This window comes from Typopeltis vanoorti, chromosome 14 (assembly GCF_054136105.1).
Source record: "Typopeltis vanoorti isolate ZY-2024b chromosome 14, IOZ_Tvanoo_1.0, whole genome shotgun sequence".
Classification (NCBI taxonomy): Eukaryota; Metazoa; Arthropoda; class Arachnida; order Uropygi; family Thelyphonidae; genus Typopeltis; species Typopeltis vanoorti.
Window position 1 is genome coordinate 97057884 of NC_143562.1, and position 24892 is coordinate 97082775.

Consider the following 24892-nt stretch of genomic DNA (forward strand, 5'->3'; position numbering starts at 1 on the left):
AGACCACATTCTCTCAATCTGCCCTTATAAGTAGTTCAATCCCATGAGCTATTTATCTTCTCGGTCACTAGATCTTCCCAGCTGTCTTCCCATCTCCTCAGAATCCAGGTAGTACCATAACTATACTCTCGTAGTGTAGATCTGGCCTCATTGAAGCTTTGTGAAATGGTAGTACCTCCCTTTTTTTTCTTATAGGTTAATGTTTTCTTTAAAAGTGAAGTTAACTGATGCAATGATTTAACTGACTTAGACTTTAAACTTTAAATCACTGTCCACTATAACAGTGTTTCCCAAACTTTCAGTACCTTCATATCCCTATACTGGTGTAACCCCTCCCCACCCTCTGACAAAGGAAGTTTGGGAGAAGTTATAATAATATTTCATTCAAACATGAATAATTATCAAGGTAATTATTTTTAAACACTTCATCGTAATAAATTACAAATATGAAAAATAATTTTTTTTATTATTAAATACATTTTTAGTTTATATAAATCCAATATACTTACAAGAGAAACAAAAACAAACTTTAGGAAATTTACATCATGAAAATTATGGAAACAACTACTGCATTAGAGTATACTCTAACGTGGTAATTGTTTCTATAATTTTCATGATGTATTCTGATTGCCATATAAGCATGAAGGAAAGGATTAGGAAATTTAATTTTCAGTAATCAAAAGTTTAATGATATGAAGGAAATGGTATGTGCTGGGAAGAAGTTAGCTTGGTGAAATCTGGTATTATTCTTCATTTCAAACATCTTGTTTTTAACTTGTGATCCATATTAAAGGATTCAAGAAATATAAACGAGAGATTATAGTAATTAAATATTTTAATATTAATTATTATTAGACTGCACTTCAAGATTTGTTAATAACCAATAACACAATTGCTAAAAATTGAAGACTGTTACAATTTAAAATACGAATGATTCTAAAAAGTCTGCGCAGTTAGCCTAGTGGCTGTGCGCTTTGCAACCATATGCTTGGGGAAGGAGTGTCCTAGGTTTGATTCCCATCAGTGATGTGAGGAGCTGTTATAATGTTTTCAGGGATAATCCTGAGTTCTTCTGCACCAGCCATATACTGTAATATCACATTTGTATCTATACTATAAGTTCCCCTTCCTAACTTATGTGTTCCTATCCTACTCTTCTCATCTGTCTGTTCTCAAACTTTGAAGACCACATTCTCTCAGTCTGCCCTCATAAGTAGTTCAATCCCATAAGCTATTTATCATCTCAGTCACCCATCTCTAGATCTTCTCAGCTGTCTTCTCATCTCCTCAGAATCCAGGTAGTCTTGGGCATGAACAGTAGGTTTTCCCCAGTTTATCCTGGGGTGTTTCATCCTGCAAAGTAGGCAAACCGGCCTTGAGAACTCAACACTGTGGACATAGGATACACCAGGGCGTAGGCTGACCATCTTATCCTGTGAACGGTTTGAAGTCTGATGATTAATAAACCCTCGACATTGCAAGGTAAAAGAGGGAAAGGAAGATGAGATGATTCTGAAAAGGGGAGAGTTCTGACCATGTTGTTCGAACTATTTGAATTTATTTACACTTTTCATGCAAACAAATCAAACCACATGGTTGGAACCAGATGCAGCTTAACTGAGGTAAGTTAAAACATGGCAAGAGACATGCCATTTTGTTTAAAACTTCTTTCAGGTTTGTTTTAAAATATGCCTATATGTAACTCCTCATGGCCTTATTGCATACCTCTGGAAGTGTGTGCACATTTTGGGAAACATTGCACTATAACCTCATAATACTCGTTTTATTATTATTATTTATTATTCTGCACATCCAGAAAATAAGTTCTGGCAAGAATTAAAAAAAAAAAAATTGGTATAGGAGAAAAAAAAAGTTTTATTATATGCTAAAATAACAAATATATACTTTATTTTTCCACATAGTTGCTATTGACTTCCAGGCAATTTTGGTATTGTGGCACGACATCAAAAAGTCTTCAGCCAGTGAGTTCAACCAGTGAGTCATGGTTTTTTAATTCCTCATCTTCTTCAAAGTGCTGAGATGGGAGCCACTGTCACTGGGCATGAGGTCAGGGCTGTAGGAGGGGGGGGGGGGTTATTGAATAGTTCCCACCCAAACCTTTGAATTTGTTGGGCAGATCAATCTGCAGCATAAATTTGCACGTTGTCATTCAAAATCACGATCCCTGACAACAGCATTCCTTGTCTTTTGTTCTAAATTTCTCGCCTGAGTTTCTTGAGCATATCACAATACTCATCAGCATTCATTATGGTCCCTCACTGAAGAAAATCAATGAGCAAGATCCCTTTTCAGTCCCAGAAGCAAGTGGCCATCATTTTTTGGACCAATGATGCTTGTTTGAAAATTTTTTCTTTTCCAGATGATGAATGGCACCACTGCACTGATTGTTGTTTTGACTTGACATTTGTGTATGAAATCCATGTTTTGTCATCATTGACAATTGAAGAAAAAAAAAGGTTCACATCCATTTTTGTAATAATGCAAAATTTTTTAAGCTGATTTCACTCATTACTGTTTATGTGCATTGGTCAGCATTTTTAGGACACACAATTTTTATACCCCAGCTTTTCTGTCACAATTTCATGAATGACTGAGTATAAAATTTCTGGGAATACAAAAGAAGGTTCCATAATTGTGAAATGATGACTCCCATGAATTTTCATGTTCATTCCACCAGATCGTTTGTCACCACACTTGGCCAGCTACCTTGCTCTTCATTGTGAATATTGTTTCACCCTTCTGTAAACAAACGACACCATTGCCCAATTTTACTATCACTCATTACATTAGACCTTACACAGTCGTTGGTGAATTTCTTCAGCACTATTGTTTTCCACCAACAAAAGCTGTATCACAATTTTTATCACAGCACTCATTGTCAATTTTCCGTAGAAGACAACAAATGATGATGCAACAAAAGTAAAATGGTCAACAGCTAGCTAATGAGTCATGCTATGCTACCACATATACGTGACCCTGCTCCCATATCTTATTTGCTGGTAAATTCTGAACAAAATTTACTTTCTAGATACTCTTTGTATTATTATTATTGTATAGTACCTCCATATAGTCTAAAGACTCATCACGGGGGACTCTTGAACACATTAACAGATAAATCACTCACAACTGTCTCTTACAATCCATTCCATTCATTCACCACTCTCTCCAAGTGAAAAATTGAGTCCTCACACACATGCTGAATGCACTCTTACTCAACTTCCAGGTGTGATCTCTTGTTCTGATCCCTGTAGCCAAGTGCTGAAACACTTTCCCTGCATTAATCTTATAAATCCTTTTAGTAACTTAAATGATTCTGTCATATTCCCTCTTTTTCACATGTCAACCAATTTGTGCAATCCACAAATGCTTAATCTATTATCATAGGGAGCATTCCACAGACCACTCACCATCTTGGTCACTCGCCTCTAGATCTTCTCTGCTGCTTACTCATTCTTGAGCAACTCAGGTTACCAGACCTGGGCTGCACACAAATGAGTAAGCAGTAGAGACAATCTCCTTTGCACATTTCTCTCTCTCTCTCCATCACAATCACAATGGAGACCAAGAGATCAGACCTGTGCACAGTCCAAGTGAAGTCTTATCAAGGGCTTGTAAAGAGGCAAAGTAATATCCTTATTTTTACATGTCAAAGTTCTTTACAGCATTGCAATTATTTTTTTCAGTTGTATTTGCAATCTTTGCTACATGGCTCAATAACTTCAACTTGCTATCTACTAACACTCCAAGATCCTTAGCCTGATCAGTTTCTTCTAGCATAATTCCACCAATATAATACACACTGGATATCTATTTACACCAAAGTGCATGATTTATATTTACTGTCATTGAACTGATATCCATTTTCCCTTGCCCACAATTCCAGCCTATTCAAATCATTCTGCAAGTATTGCATATCAGCAGAATTCCTGATAATAGCTGTATGTCACCTTCAAATCTTTCCCAAAAATGTCATTAATGTACAGATTGAATAATAGTGGACCAAGGACTGATCCCTGTGGTACATCACAAGGTGTACCACATCCCCCCCCCCATACCACTTTTTTGATATCTGTCAGTCAGCCATCTTCTAATTCACGATAATATTTAATAATCCAAACCTATATTCTACAATTTATGCAACAGTTTTCCAATCTGTATTCTATCAAAAGCCCTGGCAAAATCCAAAAGTATCATGTCTGATTTTAGCAAAATGGGCACTTATTAGTTGAATAATAAGTGCATCTCTTCTGCATCTATCACCTTCACATCATCTGCATTCAGAAAAGTTATTCTTTCATATTCATTCTTTTACTTTGAGCATATCAATAGAATTCTTGTGGGTTGTCTTTAGCTTGCAGAGCCAGTTTCTTTTCATACTCAGACATAGCTTTCCATACACAATTGTGACTCTCTAGCCTGCTGCTTATAATTTTTATAAGCAGCAGGCTAGAAGCCTTATGCACACAGTTTCAAACTGTGTGCATAAGACATCATCCTTATGCACACAGTATTCCTTCCACATCAACCTTTTCTTATGAATCTCTTACTTAATAAGGTTACACCAGTTGACTCCTACCCTATTTATTATTCAAACTCTATGGACATATTCCAATATTACATTATTTAAGTATTTTTAAACTTTCCATGCACTGTCAATATTCTTCCCACCAAGGAACCAATGCCATTCTGCTGAACTCAGTATGCTCTTCAGTTGGTCATTATTTCCCACTTTGTAGTTCAGCATGTAACATTTTCTTAATGGAACATTCATAAAGTTAGTCACTTTCTGAGTGAGTACCCCATGATCACTGTCACCAACTAGAGGCAGAATAGTACATCCTTAATTGAAATACCCTCTGACACTATAATCAAATCTAGCACTCTTTGACCTCGAGTTCCTTCTGTCACATGCTGCTTGAGGAAGTCATCTTGCAACAGCTCAATAAATTCAGTTTCATTCTTCTCATGAGATTTTACTGCTAACCAGTCAATATTTGGATAATTTAAATTCCCATTATGATTACTCTTTTTGACCATTTTCTCTATTTGGTGATGCATATTTGCATCACCAGTAACCAATTCACCAAGTCTGTAACAACACTATGTATTTGATCTTTCAGATTCTACCTTACATGAGATGGCTTCAAATTCACTGTCATATCCATCCCCATTTGTATAACAGAGCTCCATGTGGTATTCTCTAAAATACCTTTTCAAAATCCTGCAGAATCATTGCAAGAAGGGAACTGGAGTTTGAAACAGGCATTGTGATAGGATGCCGTGTTGCAAGGCTGTTTCCATTTTTGTTCCTATACCAGTCCCTGTTGCACATGTCACACCAGTAACCTCTATAGCGTCAATGCAATCTATTCCTGAATTCTCTTTTTGATCAGCTCTTCCAGTACTTTTCCATGATTCCTGAATTCTGATTGGTCTATAATTTCGTACTACAGTCTTAGCACTTCCCCTATGCAAAATAATTATTTTGTTCTCTTTCTACTCCTTTGGACTCTGCCAGAACTGTGTGGTCAGATGCATTGCCAGTTCCTTTGCACATTCTTGTAAAAAGCTAACTGATGTACCATTGCCATATTTACATTGAAATTTTGCAATATCCTAAGAATCTCTAATTCATCCATTTCTGTTCCTATGCCAGTCCCTGTTGCATATGTCACGTCAGTAACCTCTCAAGCTTCATTGCCTACTTACAGCAAATTTCCATTAATATGATACAGTGCCTGCAATATATATCATAATGTATAACATTAGATTTTAGGGAGAACTCACACTCATTACTATTTTCCCATAGAATTAGTATGTTTAAGTTAGCTTGCATGGATTCTGAATTAGCTGTGGCTTTTATAACTCAATCCAACTTAGCAACAAAAACTGAACATCACCTTCTAGTCCAGATCTCATATTATTAATCTAAGATACATAACAATGCTCATGCACCGGAGTTTGTGATATTCCAGAACTCTCTCTCTCTGTGTGTGTGTGTGTGTGTGTGTGTGTGTGTGTGTGTGTGTGTGTGTGTGTGTGTGTGTGTGTACCACAGAGTTCTGTTGTTTAATATGAGTCTGTGGTACACTGCTAATCAATTTTCTTCCATCTCTTCAACTCAGCATCTCCATATATCACTTTTTGACACCTATAAGTCAGCTACTTTCCTATCTATGTCACAAGTTTATTTTGCATACCCATTACTCTGAGTTTATATAATAACTCTTGTGTGGAATCCCATCAAATGCCTTGGCAAGATCCATTTCCATTTCCATTATCCATTTCCCCTATCTAACTCTGCTCTCACTCCATTATAGAATGTGAGTGGACTGCTAAGACCTACCTTTAACAGACCTGTGCTGTTCTTTATAGATGGGATAACCATCTATAGAGAACATGTTCCAGTTTGGCTGAGGCTGTCCTGGTTTATGCCTGTTGCTCCAGCAATCTTTTCGATTTAGCATTTGTCTCAGTTTTTATTTTTTAGCATTATCTTCTTTTTCCAAGCTTTTTTCTGGCACAATGCAACTAACACTTCTTTTTTAAAGACAGAATGCAGAGTGCTCACTGATAAAATGAAGTGTGCTAGGACACAAGCAGCTAGAGACAGCTAGCTCTTTTTAGTAAGGGTGGTGTGAGAATCGTTGCTGCTGCCCTGCCATCTACTTGGTATACCAGCTAGTTGCTATCTCTTACAAGTGAGCTTCATGTTGCAAATTGCAAAATACATGATGCCACCAGGATACCAATTGCGCTGTCAGTGAAAAACATTGGAAATTTTGTTTCGATGTATGTGAAATATGTGCTCTCTAGGAAATAGAAACTTAATAGTTCTAAACTAGAGTATATAAAATAGATCTGAATGATCTTGTGGTTTTGTTATAAATCCTTTTCAATAAATCCTTCAGAAGAAATGAGCTCCAAAAAAACAAAAGTGTATGTTTAATGAAAAATTAAGTACTGAATTTCTGTTTCTCAAGAAAGTTGATGATGAACGTGTAACGTGCCAAATTGTTTGTTGACATTTACCATTCACCATAGGGACCAAGTGATGCCACTGACCATATGAAAACCATACTGGTGGTAAGGCTAATACATTGACTATTCATATTTGTATTTTCTAAGGAAATTACAGTGTAGACGAATATAATTAAACTAAAGTAAATTTGTTTAAGACTTCCAATATTTTGGCAAAGCCAGATTGTCATCATTGGGGAACAAAATATTATTATTATTAAGAGAGACCTCCAGGGAGTCAGAGACTCATCGAGGGAGGCAACGTACTACTCACACCAGCTATCATACTTATTCTTGAATTCATTCACGCTGCTTGCACTCACAACATCCAATGGCAATCCATTCCAATCATGCACCATCCTCTGAGAGAAAAATATAGCCCTCACACCCTTCTTGGCAGCCTTCATTCTCAGCTTCCAAGGATGCCCTCTTGTCCTTTCTCCACCCTCCATAATTTGAAAAATCCCATCAATTGAAATCCTGTATGACACTTTCAGGATTTCAATTGATAAGTCTCAATCATATCATCCCTCTTTCTCCTGTTTGCTAGTATCTTCAGTCTACAAATTCTCAATCTTCTTCATAATCAGTATTCCACAACCCTGATATCATTTTTAGCACTCTCTTTTATACTCTCTCCAATATATCAGAATCACAATGGAAACCAGGAGACCAGACCTGCTCACAATAGTCCAAGTGAGGTCTTATCAAGGCCTTGTAAAGAGGCAAAATGACACACTTATCTTTACATGTGAATGTTTATTTATTTCAGCATTGCAGTTATCTTTTGAGTTGTATTTGCAATCTTTGCTACATGGTCCCTGAACTTTAATTTCCTGTCTACTAAAACTCCAAATCCCTAGCGTCATCAGTTTCTTGAAGCATGATCCCACCAATATAATACGACATTGGATATCTAATCACTCCAAAGTGAATGCCTTTACATTTACTGATATTGAACTGACATCCATTTTTCCATGCCCACAATTCCAGTCTATTCAAAGCTTTCTGCAAATACTGCATATCTGCAGCATTCCTGATTACCCTGCCTATCTTTGCATCATCAACAAATAGCTGTATGTTGCTTGCCAGATTCTTCCCCATCAGTAATTTACATCAGTAATGTACAGACTGAATAACAGCGGATCAAGAAGTGATTCTTGTAGTACACCCTGGTGACCTTAAACCTTGCAGACTCACATCTCCCATATACCACTTTTTGATATCTGTCAATCAGCCATCCTCTTATCCATGTTAATATTCTATAATCCAAACCCATATTCTCCAATTTATGCAACAGTCTGCCATGCTATATTCTGTCAAAAGCCTTAGCAAAATCCAAAATTATCATGGTGTATCCATTCCCCTTGTCTAGTTCAATGGTAACATTGTTATAGAATGTGAGCAAGTTGCTAAAACATGACCTCTCCTTAGTAAACCCATGTTGTTCAATGCAAAGTAGAGATTCACTGCCAATGCATTTCTGAATGCAGGCCCTAACCAATTTTTCCAAAATCTTCACCATCACTCCTGAGATACTAATTGGGTGAATAGTTGGATATATCACGTTTTGCACCACCCTTGTGCAATGGAATTACCGTACATTCCTTTCCTGCAGTATCTTCCCCATTCTGAGACTCATATTAAACATCCTGGTCAAAGGAATGGCCAGTTCAGCTGAATACTCTTTTAGCACACGTGCTGATATTCCATCAGTCCCTATTGCTGAATTCTTATTCAATTTGTGCAATAGCTTTAACACCTCAGCCTCACACACCTGTGTTTCTTCATCTATAATAAGATATATATAAGCAGGCACTACACTAAGTAATGAAGATGAAGCATGTCATCTGATTGTAGTTCTAAATAGTGCCTCCTAATGGGCTAAATTGGGTGTCCTTGATTGTTGGGCTGAATTGCAGAGGAGGAGAGCTTCCCAAATTTGGGGCAGTTTCATGCAACCGAATTTGTTGAGGTTAGAGTAGTTTCTTAAATGAAACATTAGTCAACGTTTAATTTCCTTAAAAAAATATACCATATGAAAATCAGATGACACAAATCTGCTGAAGAAGCATCAGCATCTACTTCATAACTTGAGTAGTTATTTAAGAATATTGTGCCCAAAGACGATGATTTACCACATGAAGGTGCAGGAGGAGCATTGACATATAATTCTGTGAAACATGACTTTTAATTTATTATTATTATTATTATTATTATTATATGGGAACCTCTGTGGACTTAAAATAACCAAACTATCCACATAATATCTATTATATCTCTCCTTGAACTCATTGACAGATAAAGCACTGACAACTGACTCTGGCAAGGCATTCCACTTGTTCACCACCCTCCAGCCCAAAAATCTGGTTCTTACACCCTTGTTAACAACATTCTTACTCAATTTCCAGGAATGGAAATAATTTATGATAATAATTTTCTGCCACCTATAAAATTGCTGAAATATTTCCCATGCATTAATCCTATAAAACCTTATTAGTAACTAGATGTTTTTATCATATTTCCTCTTTTCTGCATATTAACTAACTTTTACAACCACAAGCTGTCAGTCTATCATCACAGAGGGTATTCCAGAAACTGCTCAACAACTTGGTCATTTGCCTCTGAATCTTCTCCACCACTTTCTCATCTCCAAGAAATCCAGGTGACCAGATCCGAGTACAATAATTCAGATGTAGAAGTACCAAGGCCTTATAAATAAGAATGATAACTTCTTTATCTCTGCATGTTATATGTGCTTCAATAACCTAGTAATCCTATGAGCTGCCTCAGACACCTTAGCAGTATGCACTCTGAACTTCAGCTCCCTGTCTGCCAACACCTCCAATTTCCTGACTTCATCAGTTTCTTGTGGTACAGTTCCATCAATGTCATACACAGCTTGTAATATTTTAATCCTAAAATGCAGAACTGTACACTTTCCTACATTAAAGTGACATCCATTATCTTTTGTCCATATAGTCAGTTTATTTAAATTACCTTGCAAACTCTATATTGCTTTGATAAACTATTATGCTACTCACCATTTAATATGAACAAGCATGTAGATCAAATGACTGGTCTTCTGAATTAATGACATAAATTTTGGATTCCAAGTTTTCTTGTGTATGTACACAGAGTGAAGTGAAAGCTGTTAATATGTTGGCTCCATTAGCAGAAGAACTTTGCCAACAGTTAAATTATGTCAGTTTCATATCTGTATTATCAGATGCTCCCAATAGATAATCAGTTTGGTTAATTCCCATAATGGTTTGATTTCTTCACCCATTTAATGGAATCAAGTAAAGATTTTGAACATTCATTCTGTTGAAAGTGAAATGTCTGACATTATTGTGAATGCTGTCATAGATTCAGTTAAAATGTTCAACATGAAGGATAAAATTATTTGCTTTAAATAATATGAAATAATACGAATACAGATTTTGGTGGAGTACAGCATTGTGGTACAAATGATGTTCTTACTAAAGTAGGTTGACATAAAGTTCTTATGTCACTTTCCACAGTTACCTTTTCAGCATAAGAGGTTGAAAGTGTTTTCACTTGGTTAAACTATAAATTAAAGATGCCAAGAAATTATATTCTTGGTTTAATCTTTTATCCCAGTGTAAGTGAACAAAGTTTGTGCTTGAAGCATACTCCCGCACAAACCTTTCTTTGCTTACACTTAGTAAAGGATTAAACTAAGAATATAATTTCTTGGTATCTTTAATTTACAGTGTAAGAGGGTTTACTACAGGACATTGCTACTTTTGTGGTGTCTGTTTCTTTTCTTCCTGGTATGGTGTGGTATGTGATGCTTGGTTTTTATTTTTTGGATCTCCTTTTCATCCTTCCAGCTTTGGCATGCTCAGGAATATGCTGGGTAATTCTTCAATTCTCCCTCACAGTTAAGGCATTTTAATGTTTTTCTCTTACAGTCTTTATTCTTGTGAACTTTACTGGCTCATCAAGCACGCATGGCAGATCCACAACAGGCAGTTTAAGAATGACTATATTTCTGACATTTAAAGCTGCACAAATGGTTTGGGATGAGATATCTTACTTTCACAGATGGTGATTTAGATGTATTGAAAGTAAGAGTGTTATTTGAGGTGGGAACCAAGTGACCATCCTTACATATATGGTTGTCACTCCTTGGTCTTTCAATTCAGAGCAGATCACTTCATCTGAAACACTGAAGAGGTCTCTCTCTGATATTACTCCATAAGAGTAGTTCAAAGTTTTGTGTGTGTGTGTGGGGGGGGGTAACTGTGATTGGTATCCCCCTCCAATGGATGTTGCATGAAAAAGTTGCTCTGATTGTATTTGTGTTGTTGTTTTTCTATAAGAATGTCCCCTGAATGTGTTTCTTCACTGATGGTGGAGATCCTGCCAACCCTTCCACACCCTTCTGGATGAAGTGTAACATTTTCCAAAGTGGATGTTCCCCAGTTGATTGTAATATTAAAAAGATTATGGGATACTAAAGCAAGTGATATGAAGTCATTAGCTTTTATATATGAGTTTCCCCAGTCCTGAAAATACTTAGGTGAAAACTTTGTTTGCTTACACTTGGATAAAGGATTAAACGAAGTATATAATTTCTTGTTATCTTTAATTTATGTATAAGGTAGTAATTAAGCCTCATTTGGATTTCTCTGCAGATCTGGTCACTTTTCTTATGGCGATAAAAAAAAATATCAGGAGAGTGCAAAGGTGAATAACTGTGCCTCTCTCAGAACTCTGGAATGAAGACAGATTAAGGGAATGTGGTCTTCAGAGCTTAGCAGATAGGAAGAGGAAGAGTGATATGATTGGGATATAGAAGTTGGTGAGCAGAGCCTATCATGTAGATACAGGGAAATTATTGCATAGGATAATGAGTGATGGAAGAATGAGAGGTCATCACTTGGAAACTAAAGAAGTCATGTAAGTAAAGAAGTGAAAAGATTTTTGTGGTGAATGAGTGGAATGTGTAGCCAGAGTGGGTGATGAATGCTTAAACTTTGTATGTGTTCAAAGTAAAGTATGATCGTTATTGTAGTCTGTGAGTGTTTGACCTCCTGCAATGAGTCCTAGAACTCTATGGATGCTTGGAAGTAATACTAATTCTGAAATTTAATCATGCAATGCTTATGTTTTTATTTCATTTCTGGATTCATATCGATCTCTAGCTGTTATAGTAATCCCTCAATTATCCAACCATAGTGGTAAACAAATTTGCTGGTCAGATAATTGAAGTGTTGATTAACTGAAGTTACATGGTGCTGTAACAGAATGAACTGAAACACTAACCTATTCAAGGGTCAGTTAATTGAAGGTTCATTTATTTGCATGTCAGATAATTGAGAGATCACAGTATTTATCAGATTTTAACATCTGTCTAATATTACTCTAATATAGTACTCTAATATGATAGCTGTAATTGGTAGGCACTGTTAGGTTTAGTTAAAATTGTGTATTAATTAAATTCTGTGTACTTCTTTTGAGATTGAGCAAAATGGCTGAAAGATGAATACAGGTGACTGATTTTTTTGAAATGTTGTGAATGTAACGTATATGTTTTGGGGAGAGACCGAAGATATCTGTCCAGAGGATTAATAGGAGAGAAGAGAGAGTATGCATGTGCAAGAAATGTAACATGCTTATGGATTATGAAGTCTCTTTGAATGAGAGTGGTAGTGGCGAAGGGATGATATGTGGGAGATCATGACTGTAGCTAGAGAAGTAAGCAGGTTTGTTGATACAGTTGAGTACATGAAAGACAATGAAATAAATGATAATAGTAAGTCAGTGGGCACAACTGGCAGCACATTATCAGTAAGACTGCAGACATGCAGAGTAGTGAGAACATGATTGGCATAAACTGCAGAGAGAAAGTAATTGAAGAGATAAAAGTGGAGTTGGTAAGGATGAAGCAAGAGATTAAGTGAATGAGGAATGAAATGAAGAGAATTACAGATTTGCATAGAAGCATGAAGGAGATTGTGTTCTTCACAAAGGTGTCCTTTTGTAAGAGATATTGAATGATTCAAGAGTAGCCCTGTATGTAGATTCATTGATTAGAGTGTGCCTAGTGAAAATGTGCACAAGGTTTGTTATCCATGAGGTAGAATGGGCAGGGTTATTGAAGCATTGGATATGAGGAGTAAGCAAGCCAGTGTTGGTAGTGATAGTAGCAAGTGATTTGGTTGGTGATGAGGAGAATGTAAGGTAGTTAGCATGTTGCTGAGTTATGCTAATGATGAGTTGAAAAGGTGAGCAGAGATTATGAATGGTATGTTAGCAATGTAAATGTAAAGTGTAAGGCTTTAAAATTTAGGAAGCAAAGATGGAATGCAGAGTATAGGATTGGCAAGGATATTTTAGAGGAGATAAAAGATCTGGGGATGATGGTGGATAAATTGTGAGGACAACACAGCAGATTATGGGAATGATGTTGTGAACACTGATGTGTAGATGTTGTTTATTATTTTAACGGTATAATAGAACACAGAAACTAAGTAAATAATTAATTTATTAACTTGATGCTGATATTTCGCTGGTATTATAACCAGCATCTTCAGAGCACAAAAACACTGTTTGTCACAATACGCGAGACTAAAACAACATGGTGTACATTAACAAAATTGTAGCAGCAACACAAAGACTAGAGTCCTGATTTTGGCGCCCTCTATCTGAAAAAAAAAAAAAAAAAAGTCTCGCGTATTGTGACAAACAGTGTTTTTGTGCTCTGAAGATGCTGGTTATAATACCAGCGAAATATCAGCATCAAGTTAATAAATTAATTATTTACTTAGTTTCTGTGTTCTATTATACCGTTAAAATAATAAACAACATGTTCGACGAACACATAAGTCTGTCCACACTGATGTGTAGAGTAAAAAGGTTTTGATTCCATTGTACAAGACTTTGATCAGGCCACATATGGATTACTGTGCACAGATTTGGTTGTCAGGTTTTTAAAAGGATCATATACTGGAGATGATTCAGAGATAATTTGACTAAGTCTGTTTCTGGTATCTGGAATGTGGAATATGAGGACAGATTGAGAGAATGGAAATTACATTATGAAGTGTCTAGTAGATAGAAGGAAGAGGGGAGACGTGATTGAAATAAGTTAGTAAGGGATAATAACCAGGCTTACATGGATGAGATTTTTCATAAACTATTTGGAGACGGGGAGAATGAGAGGCCATCTCTGGAAGCTATAAGGTGGGTGTGAGCTAGGGGATGAGGAGTAGATTTTTTGCATGGCAAGTGATTGGAATGCAGTGCTTGAGAGTGTGGTGAGTGCCAGGACAGTGAATACATTTTAGTTGAAGTATGATAAGCTGTGCATGTGCATAATGTTTGCATGCATGTGAGTTGGAACCTCCTGCAGTGAGCGTCTTGACTCCATGAGGTCTGATGATAATGATAATAATAGTTTCGATGCTTTGCTGATTAAGCTAATTTTTAGAATGTGAACATTTCATTAAGCTTATTTTTTTTTGTAGTGAGATAATCTGTTGAATCTGTTTTAGCGTATCGCTCTCCAGCCAAAAGGCTGTGCATTCAAATCCCGCCGTAGGCTTGGATGTTTGTGATTGTCTGTGAAAATAATAGTGATGAGGGTGGACAGTAGATGGTGTTGGTGTAGATGAGGCGGTTTGTGGATGAAGTTGAGTGGTGGAGACAGAGAGTTGTAGAGTAAGTGCCCTCCTTCGATGAGTCTTAGGGCTCCCTGGAGGTGTCAAATAATAATAATAACAATACATATACACTACCTGGAAAGAAATTAACAGACACTCCTATGATGCACCTCCTCATCGTGCATAGGGAAGGTGCATCGTGCCATGTAATGAGATACATGTTTGTAACTGGTATAAATTAGAGGAATATGATGCTCCCAAATCAGTGTAACTGTGTCTGGGTGAAATTTCTTCCTTTTTTTTTTTTTTGACCATTTGGAAAATTAATAATTGCATCTATTCACTTCCATAGCATGATTTGTTTTTAAGTTTTTCATTTCAGCATTAGGTTTTACCACTTCAGGGATGAGTTTTGTTTTCTGCATAAATTGGAGTGGGTTTTTCCCCTTGGAGAGTGGTGGGTGATTGTAATGCATTGCCTGAAAAAAATATACAAAAATTACCATTACATGCCAGAGTATAAGGTGACTGGACATCTAAGATGACTCTCAAAAACTCTTCTTAAATTGTTTCTTTTGTGCTGTACTTGCTGAATAAGATTACTTCAAAGTTTGCACTTGCTGCTGACTTCTTCTTATCAAGTACTTTAATATAATTAGGCATAACACTCACCTCAGGTATTTCTTTTAGTGCAAATTATCTTCCTTTTGACATGATTAAATTGCTTATCACAATAAGTCTTTAGTTTCTTATATTGTGATTCATGTGATCACCAATAAGGTTTCATTAGGATTTAAATGAAAAAAAAAATTACACTTGCCATACTGAATACATTTATTAAATACAAATATTTGTATACAAAATATATTAATATGTTAATATGTATCTATATATTAACATGCCAAAAGATTATTATAACACAGTACCTGTTTCTAACATAATACAGTTACATTGTCATCATCCGGTAGCATCCTCTAGCAAGAGGGTTGTAGCATATGAGGAGCTCTTTTCCTTTTCTCTCTGTCTGTCGCCTCCGTTATTCTTAAACCAGTCCATTCCACGATGTCATCGAACCACTCTCTAGTTGGTCTTCCACGTCTTCTCTTCCCCTCAACTTTCCCTTGTGATATAGTTCTTGTCACGTGTCCCGAAGAACCTCTCAGAAGATGTCCTGCAAATCTGGTCTTTCTTTGCATAATATTCTTGAGCAGTTTCTTTCTTTCCATCCCAACTCTTCTTAAAACTTCTTGATTTGATATTCTCTCTGTATAGCTAATCTTTTCCATCTTTCTATAACACCACATTTCCAATGCATTAATTCTTTCCATATCTCTTTCTGAGTGTCCATGACTCACTTCCATAACTTGTAATACTCCAAACTGTTGCTTTAACTATCCCAATTCTAACACCTATTTTAATATTCTTGTTTATTAAAATTCTCTTCATTTCCATAAATGCCGATTTAGCTTTGCCTATTCTATTTCTAATGTCCAATTCTGAAGTTCTTTTCTCTGACATCCAGCTACCTAAATATTGAAATCTTTCCACTTCTAAAATCTTTCCTCCACATCTTATCTTTACATTATCTCCTATTTTTCTGCCCATTATCATGGTCTTCTTTGTGTTAATCCTTAGTCCGTACTCTTTACAAGAGTTTTCAATTCTTTGAACAATTTGTTGTAATCCATTTTCACTTTCTGCCATCACCACTACATCATCTGCATATCTTAAGTTATTAATGATTCTTCCATTTATTTTTATTCCTTCTTCTACATCCTCAAGGGCCTCTCTAAGCATCTGTTTACTATCAAACAATGATGATGATAACTTGCATCCTTGTCTAACTCCTCTCTCTACCAAGAATTCTCCTGTTTCCTCTCCATTTACACATGCTGATGCTGTTTGTGACCAATATAATCTCTTTATAAAATTTTCAAGTCATAAGAGTCAGTATCAATATTTTCTAGAATGTCAAAAAGCCTTTTATGTTTCACTGTATCAAATGCCTTTTCAAAATCTAGAAATCCCCAAAACAACTTTCCACCATGGTTTAGTGTTTTCTCCCTAATAATTCTTAGACAAGTTATAGCCTCTCTAGTTCCTCTATTGGTTCAGAATCCAAACTGTTCTTCATTCATTTCTTTTTCTATTTTACTTTTAATTCTCTCCAAAATTAATTGTGCCAGAATTTTTGCTGTCTGAATTATAATACTTATCGTTCTAAAATTGTTACAGTCTAAAACTCCCCTCTTTTTGGAATGGGGATAAAAATTGATCTTCTAAACTCCTCTGGTAATTCTTGTCCCTCATAAATTCCGTTAATAATTTTCCATAACACTTCCATACCTTTTTCACTGTATTCCTTATAAGTTCTATCTGTATACCATCTATTCTAGGGGATTTTCCTTCTTTCATCTTTTGAATTGCTAGATTCAATTCCTCCCTCATGATGTACAGCCTCTTCCCACTATGCTCTTTCATTTTGATTTTCTCCTCTTTCTCTGTCTTCATAAAGTTTACTTACATATTCTTCCTATCTCTGTAATATCTTCTCTTTTTCTATCAGAATTTCACCTCTTTCTTTCTTGACTGCTCCAGTCCTTTGCATCTTTCTCCTTCCTGTCATCATATTACCGGTAATGCTTTTATAAACACCTTATGTCATTATATGTCATTTCTTTCTGCCTTTGCTGTTGTATCTTTACTTATTTCATCTAACCACTCTTCCTGTCCGCGCGGTTAGCCTAGTGGCTTTGCACTTTGCAACCATATCCCTGGGGAAGGAGTGTCCTAGGTTCGATTCCTGTCGGAGACGTGAGGAGCTGAAGGATCTTCCTCAGCCATAGCCAAGTTAGCCGGTCTTGGGCGCAGGCAGTAGGGTTTTTTCTGCCAGTTTATCTGGTGTTTTTCATCCCACAAGCAGGCAAACCGGCCCCGTGAACACACAGGGATACAGCCAAGAATACCTTGAGGCATAGGAGTGACCATTCTATCCTCGTATTTCGGTTACGAAATCCAAGCATGCTTGGAAGGTTGTGGGCCTTAAAGGCCTGTGAAAGCCATTGGGATAGATAGGACTCTTCCTTTTCCCTTCTTATCTCTCTTTGTATCTCCCTACTCAAGTCTTTATACTGCTTTTTTTTCTCCTCTGTTTTACTATTAACTAACGTTCTTCTTTGTGCAGTACTTACAGAAAACTATCTGGAGAGACTTTCAGTATGGAATGTGTCCACCCCAAACTGCAATACAGCTCTCACAATATTGTACTATACTTAGCACCAAGTGATTCAGGAATTCTTGAGGCAAACTAGCCCACTCCTCCTTTAGAGCAAGGATAAAGTCTTGTTTGTTTTCTGGAGGGGAATTTTGAGCAGCAATATATTTCCCTATTGCATCCCAAATGTGTTCTATGGGGTTCCATGTTCTATGTTGAAATCTGGAGAGTGTGCTTACCACTCAATTTGCTTAATATCCTCAGTCTCCAGAAGTATTGCCACTTCTCATGTATGAAGTGGTGTAGCATTGTCATACATAAAAATGAATTCTTTCCCTACAGCACCATGGAACAATCAAACATGACATTGAAGAACTTCATTGAAGTATTGTTCACCAGTCATAGTTCCTTTTTCCAGCACTTCTAGTTTGGTGCTATTAAGCATAATGCCTCTCTACACCATAATCCACACAACATCTATCCCTTTCAAGAACATTCTTGCAATGGTAAGCAGTACCACTTTCATCCTAGATCAAGTTTCATCTAGCATTGGAGGAAAGACTAAAATTACTCTCATCTGTAAAGAGTACATTAGCCCATTGGAATCTTGTCCAATTTTTATGAAACACCACTGAAAATGTGCTCTACAATGAGATGTGGATAAAGAGATGCAGACTACAAGCGTTTTTACATATAGATTCATACTATGCTTGAATTGAGCCAACTTGCAAGCTGACCTGCTGTGCTGCATTGATTACATTTTGCTGTTATAACTTAAAAATCTGCTTCATGCTCTGTGGTAAGATGCAGGCAATCTCTTAGCAAGCCTCTGGAACACATTCCAGTGGTTTGAAACTCTTCCCAGAGCCTGGATACAATGCTATGCGAGATTCCAAACTTTCTGACAATATCAATAATTCTGCAAACCTTCTTCAAGCTTTCCAATAATTCTTCCCCATGTGAAATCATTTGGATGAAGTCATTGAGATATTACAAGACATCCAAGTTTGCAACTTTATTCCTTCACAAAAAGAGCTTCCGGCAAACAAAATTCGCTTAGCACAGCCTTTTGCCTTTTATCCTGTTGAGTGCTACCACATGACCTCCTTTGCATGCGATTTGACAATTTGAATGTGTATCCACTTTCTAATTGAAATCACTAGTTATACCAATTGCCACAAGCTGATTTGTCTGAATTTGCAGTTGTGATCTTCAGAAATAGTGTTCATCCATAGGTTTTGGAACCAGTGTACTATAACAGTTTTGTTCAGTTTCTTTTTTATAATTTATGTGTCACTTGCTTATATGTTCTAAAAATCAAGATGTAAGAGGAAGAATTCATTATAAAATATTATTACCAGAATCACTTATATTAATTTAAATATCTGTACTTGTAAAATTTTTGGTCAAGTCTTTCATAGCCATTGTCAATACAATTATACAAAAACCCAAATAATGAGAACAATTATTCAGTTGAAAGTGAGTGATATTATGTGCATAATGTCATCATCATCATCATCATCATCAAATTCCTGCCATGTACCCTCAAGGGGTGTACAGGATATGACAGTACTACATGAAAAAAATTACATCATTACTAACTTCCTATCTACAATTTTCCTCCAAATCAGTCTGTTACTTGTCAAGACTCCAACATTATCAGATCTTATATTTCTATCGTCTAAGGCACTTTGTACCGTATCAATCCACCTATATCTTGGTCTTCCTCTGGGTCGTTTTCCTGCCAACCTGGCAGAGAACACTTGTTTTGCTAATCTTTCCTCTCCCATTCTATTTAAGTGACCATACCATCTGAGATTAGCTCTGCTAACGCATTCCTGGATGCTGACAATGTCAAGTTCTTTCCTAATATCCTCATTTTTAATATGATATTGCCATTGATGCCATCTGTTCACGCCTCTAATCTTTCTCAGGACTCTCATATCTGCGGTCTCTAGTCTTTGGTCAAGTGTTTTACTTCTGACCCAGCTCTCAGATCCATAAGTTAAAATTGGTTTGAACACAGTCTTGTATACAGCTAATTTAGTGTTCCGACTAATTTCTTTCTTATTCCATATGAATTTATTCAACTGACTTCCCACGATACCAGCTTTGCTGATTCTGTTGTCTATTTCTATATTTAGTTTACCATCTTCAGTAAAAATTGTGCCTAAGTAGCTGAAATGTTTTACTTGTTCCACAGGTTTTCCATTCACAACACAGTTGACATTTTCAATGATTCTGCCTATTTTCATTGTCTTTGTCTTTTTATTGCTGACCTTCATACCATATCTATTACAACAGCTATTCAATTTAGTCAGAGAATCTTGCAGACTTGTAGCGGATTTATTTAGAAGTATAACATCATCCGCATAAAGCAAAGAGCTGACATTAACATCTCCAATTTTGATATCAGGTTTAATACCACATTCCTTCATAATGTGATCCATATAGATAATGAATAACAGAGGGGATAACGTACATCCTTGTCTCACACCAGATTTAACATTAAACCATCTTCCTGTACTTCCTTCAATTCTAACTGCAGACTCACAACTCAAATAAAGACTAAGTATTGCTTGATATAATGCCCCATTGACACCATATAACTGCAACGTATTGAATAGCTTCTCTCTTGGCACCTTGTCATATGCCTTTTCCAAATCGACAAAACTTAAATACAGATCTTTGTTATATTCCCATGCTTTCTCGACTATTTGTCGTAAAGTGAAGATCTGATCCTGACAGCCTCTATTTGGCCTGAATCCAGCTTGTTCTTCACCAAGCTTTTCTTCCACAATTCTTCTCAACCGTTTCTCAAGTATACTTGCATAGATCTTGCCAGGAACACTCAGTAGGGAAATACCTCTGTAATTCTCACATTCAGTTTTATTTCCCTTTTTATATATGGGTACTATCAGAGCTCTACTCCAATCATCGGGAATTCGTCCCTCTGTCCAGGCTTTCTGAACTATGCAGTGCAGCCACTGTAAGACTCTTATACCACCATACTTCAGCATTTCTGGTCGAATATCATCTACTCCTGCTGCCTTTCCACATTTCAAGCCTTTGATGGCTTTTTCTACTTCAAGTATGGATATGTATTCCTGACTGCATGCCTGGTCAGTGTTTTTTATCACTGTGCTGTCATCACTGCTTGTTTCATTTAGCAGTTTTTCAAAGTAATTACTCCATACTTCAAGGATATCTTTTTCTCCTGTTTTCATTTCACCTTTATCATCTCTAATTCCTTTTACAGCACTCTTTCCTCCATTCCTAAGCTTCTTCAACAACCTCCAGAATATTTTGCCACCTTCTTGATATTTATTTTCTATATTCTTGCCAAAGTCCTCCCATGACTTTTGTTTAGCTAGTTTTACACACTGTTTAGCTTTCTTACATTTGTCTCTGTATTCTGTAAGAGTAAAAGCTGACTTATTTGCCAGGAACTTTTGATATGCTTTCTTCTTTTCCTTCACTGCCTCTTTAACTTCCTGTGTCCACCAGGGAGTTCTTATTTTTTTTTCTTTGCACACAACCTCACCACATGCTTCTCTGGCAGAATCAATCAATGTTTCCTTTAGAGTTTGCCACTGAATCTCCAAGGTTTGATTCCTGTTCTCAAACTCTTTCATTTTCTTTTCAATAATATTTCTGTATTTTAGTCTACAGTTTACATCTGAGAGCTGCTCAACTTTTATTCGCTTTAAAACTTTCTTACATGTTATTCTTTTCAATATGAAATTCAATTTTATCCTGCTCAAGACTAAATAGTGATCACTTCCAATTTCAAATCCTCTGTACACTCTGGTGTCCTGCACCAGGGAGAAAACATCACTATCAACAATAACATAGTCAATGAGACTTTTCTTATTCCTAGCCTCTTCTCTCCATGTGAATTTGTGCACATTTTTATGTTGGAACATGGTGTTAGTAATAACCAGTCCATGTCCTGAGCAGAAATCCAACAGATATTTGCCATTATTATTAGCTTTGCTCTTTTCTCCAAATTTTCCCAAAATATTTTTGTATGTCTCACAATCATTTCCTACTCTACTATTTAGATCCCCAACAAGGACCAACTTTTCCTTTTTCATTGTGTCAGTTGCTTTTTCTAAAGCCTCAAAAAATTCCTCCACTTCTACCTTAGTAGAACCTTCTGTGGGACCATAGGCACAAATAAGTCTCATTGTCCAGTTCCCCATTCTCATATTTGCCCACATTACTCTACTTGAGACTGACTGCCATTCAAGAAGATTAGCCTCGTATTTTGTGTTGAATACTATGGCTACTCCTTCTTTTCCTTGATTGTTATTGCCTGAATATAACATTTTGTATTTATTGCTCAGAAAGATCTCACCAGTTTTGGTCTTTTTTGTTTCAGTCACCCCTATTATGTCGATCTGGTACTTATCTAATTCCTCAGCTAGCTCCATTTCTTTGCCATTCAGGCTTCTTACGTTGATAGTACCGATCTTTAACTCTGGTGATGTTGAGTTGGGGTTTGTTTTCAGATTTGTTCCAGTAGCTGACTTTTCGCTGTTCGCCCTGGTTCCCTGGCGAAAACAACGGGGGCCTTGTTTAACCGGGCGACGCCCCAGCCGGCATGAAATTTTGTCATGTTGTACCATCTTGGAGGTTTAATGGAGTATTGATAGCACTAGGAAAGGGCTAAAAACTTATTTTAATGCTTCCAATATTTTGTCTCAGTCACTGAGACATCTTCAGGGAATACAAATAACACACACACACACACACACACACACACACACACACACACACACACACACACACACACACACACACACACACACACACACACACACAATACTTAATGAAACATGTGGATGACTCTAAACCTATTTAGGTGGTGTGCATTCTATGGGCATGTTAGGCAGCCTAAGATGTAAACTGGGACCTAGGATATAAATTTGTTCAGGTTTGAATTGTGATTGTGTGCTTCACAGCTTTCTTTGTACAGACTTTCCAGAGGAATATTAATTTTGTGTAACACTAACACTTTGGTCTTGTTCCACTGAATCTGTATTTTGTAGATAATGCATGGCTTGCTAAACTGGATTTGTTGGATTCTTTAAGTGAAATGTATTCCTGATGTTCTTCAAGACGAATTTGTGCAGAATGACTGATTTGTCTATAATGACATAAGCCACAGGAGCAGGGGATTCTGAAAACTCCAGGATGAGAAAGAAGAGAATATTTGCCTTTCAGTGGTATTAAGTTTTCAAACTGGACAGAAATAAACTTGTAAGTTAATCTGTCATGCAAGTAAGCAAGTGAAGTACTCTTGATATTTTTCCTGAAACTCCTTTAACATATGGAATACAAATTCTGGTGATTTGTTCTTTAGGTGGTTAAAGACAACTGCCATAATTATTGATTATTTTATTGATATTTTTTGCATTATAATCTCTGACAGATATGACTGAATTACTTCATAATGACTTTCCTTCCAATATTGTAAAATTATTTCACTTTGTCTTTAATTCAGAATTTCAGTAATAACATTTTATGATGAGTTTATGCTTATTTACCTTGTAGTGAACTAGTCAATCTTTCTTTATATGTTTTTATTTGTTAACGACCAATAACAACCTAATTCTTTTCATAACTAAATCTTTGCTCATAGTTGCCATTATCAACAGAATATGTTGTTATTTTCTATACAAAGTGTGGAAAGTTTTGTCGACTTGAATATTTTAAATATTTTTATCCTCTGATTTCTTTATTACAGGAATTATCCAAAAAGAGTTGCATTTACCAGATGAGCCAGTCTTAGGCCAGTGGAAAATAAGTGTTAAATTTGAGGATGAAGAGAAGATTACAAAATTCATAGTTAAAAAATACGGTGAGTGTTTTTTAATAAATTATTTTCAAGTTCACTGGATGATGATATACCTAATTATATATATATATATATATATATATATATGTATGTATGTATGTATGTATGTATGTATGTATGTATGTATATTGGTATTTTTTCTGTGTACTACAGAATTCATAGTTCATTCAAAACGTATGCTATGGTTGAGTGAATAAAGAGCTAATCTTTCTTCTGAAGTTGTTGCCTGGTTTTGGTCAATCCTTTCAAACACTTAATGGGTAGAAAAAATCATCTATCATTTTGTATATCGCGAAGATTCAACCTTTCATAGGTATCACACTTTGCATGCAGTCTATGTTTGTTTCCTTTCTATCCCCACATCACCTCATAATAATAGATATCATTCTACCTGTAGATATTAATAGTGCAATGTCTCTCATCTGGAAGATATATATTGGGCTTACTAACTGGTATTTTCTCTCTCTCTCTCTCTCTCTCTCTTTCTCTCTTAGTTGGCAGTGTTTATCTTGGTTGACACAGATTTGTAATGTGTCAAGAAGAAAATTTAATAAGGCACCAGTTAGTTGTTGTTTTTTGAAGGTGGATGGCTTTACTGAGCTCGGAAAATTTTTCTCCTCTGTAACAGAAAAAATCTGGTCTCTTGAATATACAGAAGTAATAGATTGTACTAATATTTAGGGGCAGGGGGAAAGGTTCAGAGAAATTGAGAAATCATTTGAATTTATAGTCTACTAAAGTCAAATTGGCATTACCAGGAAAAATTCGCAAATACACACACACACACAGATACTGTGTGGATAAGTAAGACTAAAACAGAATGATTAGTGTTTCTTGAATTGGTTGCAATCTCAAGAAACTTTTTTTTTTTGAAAATTGCTTTAACAAGGCTTCTTTTGTGATAGATTCCTTGATAAGTATCTCTTTCAGATAGATGCCTGAGTGAGAGAGATTCAAGGACCAGGTTGCTGGTCTTTAGATGAGTAGATAAGTGTTCAGTCATATAAATTGGAGAGGGAGTAAGAATGAGAATGGATTATCTTTTCTTTCATAGTTACACAACTGAAGTTTTACTATAACATGGTAGTTGTTTCTGTAATTTTTAAAAGTGAATGAGAGTGGATTAGTGTTCTTCTAATC

General features: G+C 36.2%; 1 protein-coding gene across 1 annotated transcript in view; it reads left to right on the forward strand.

Moving 5' to 3' along the window:
- LOC150099792 (alpha-2-macroglobulin-P-like) overlaps positions 1-24892 on the forward strand; it is a 524250-nt gene that overhangs the window by 61972 nt on the left and 437386 nt on the right. Inside the window, exon 6 of the mRNA XM_090403491.1 lies at positions 23642-23755. Coding sequence (XP_090259617.1) covers positions 23642-23755 — 114 coding nt within the window. The remainder of the gene's footprint in view (positions 1-23641; positions 23756-24892) is intronic.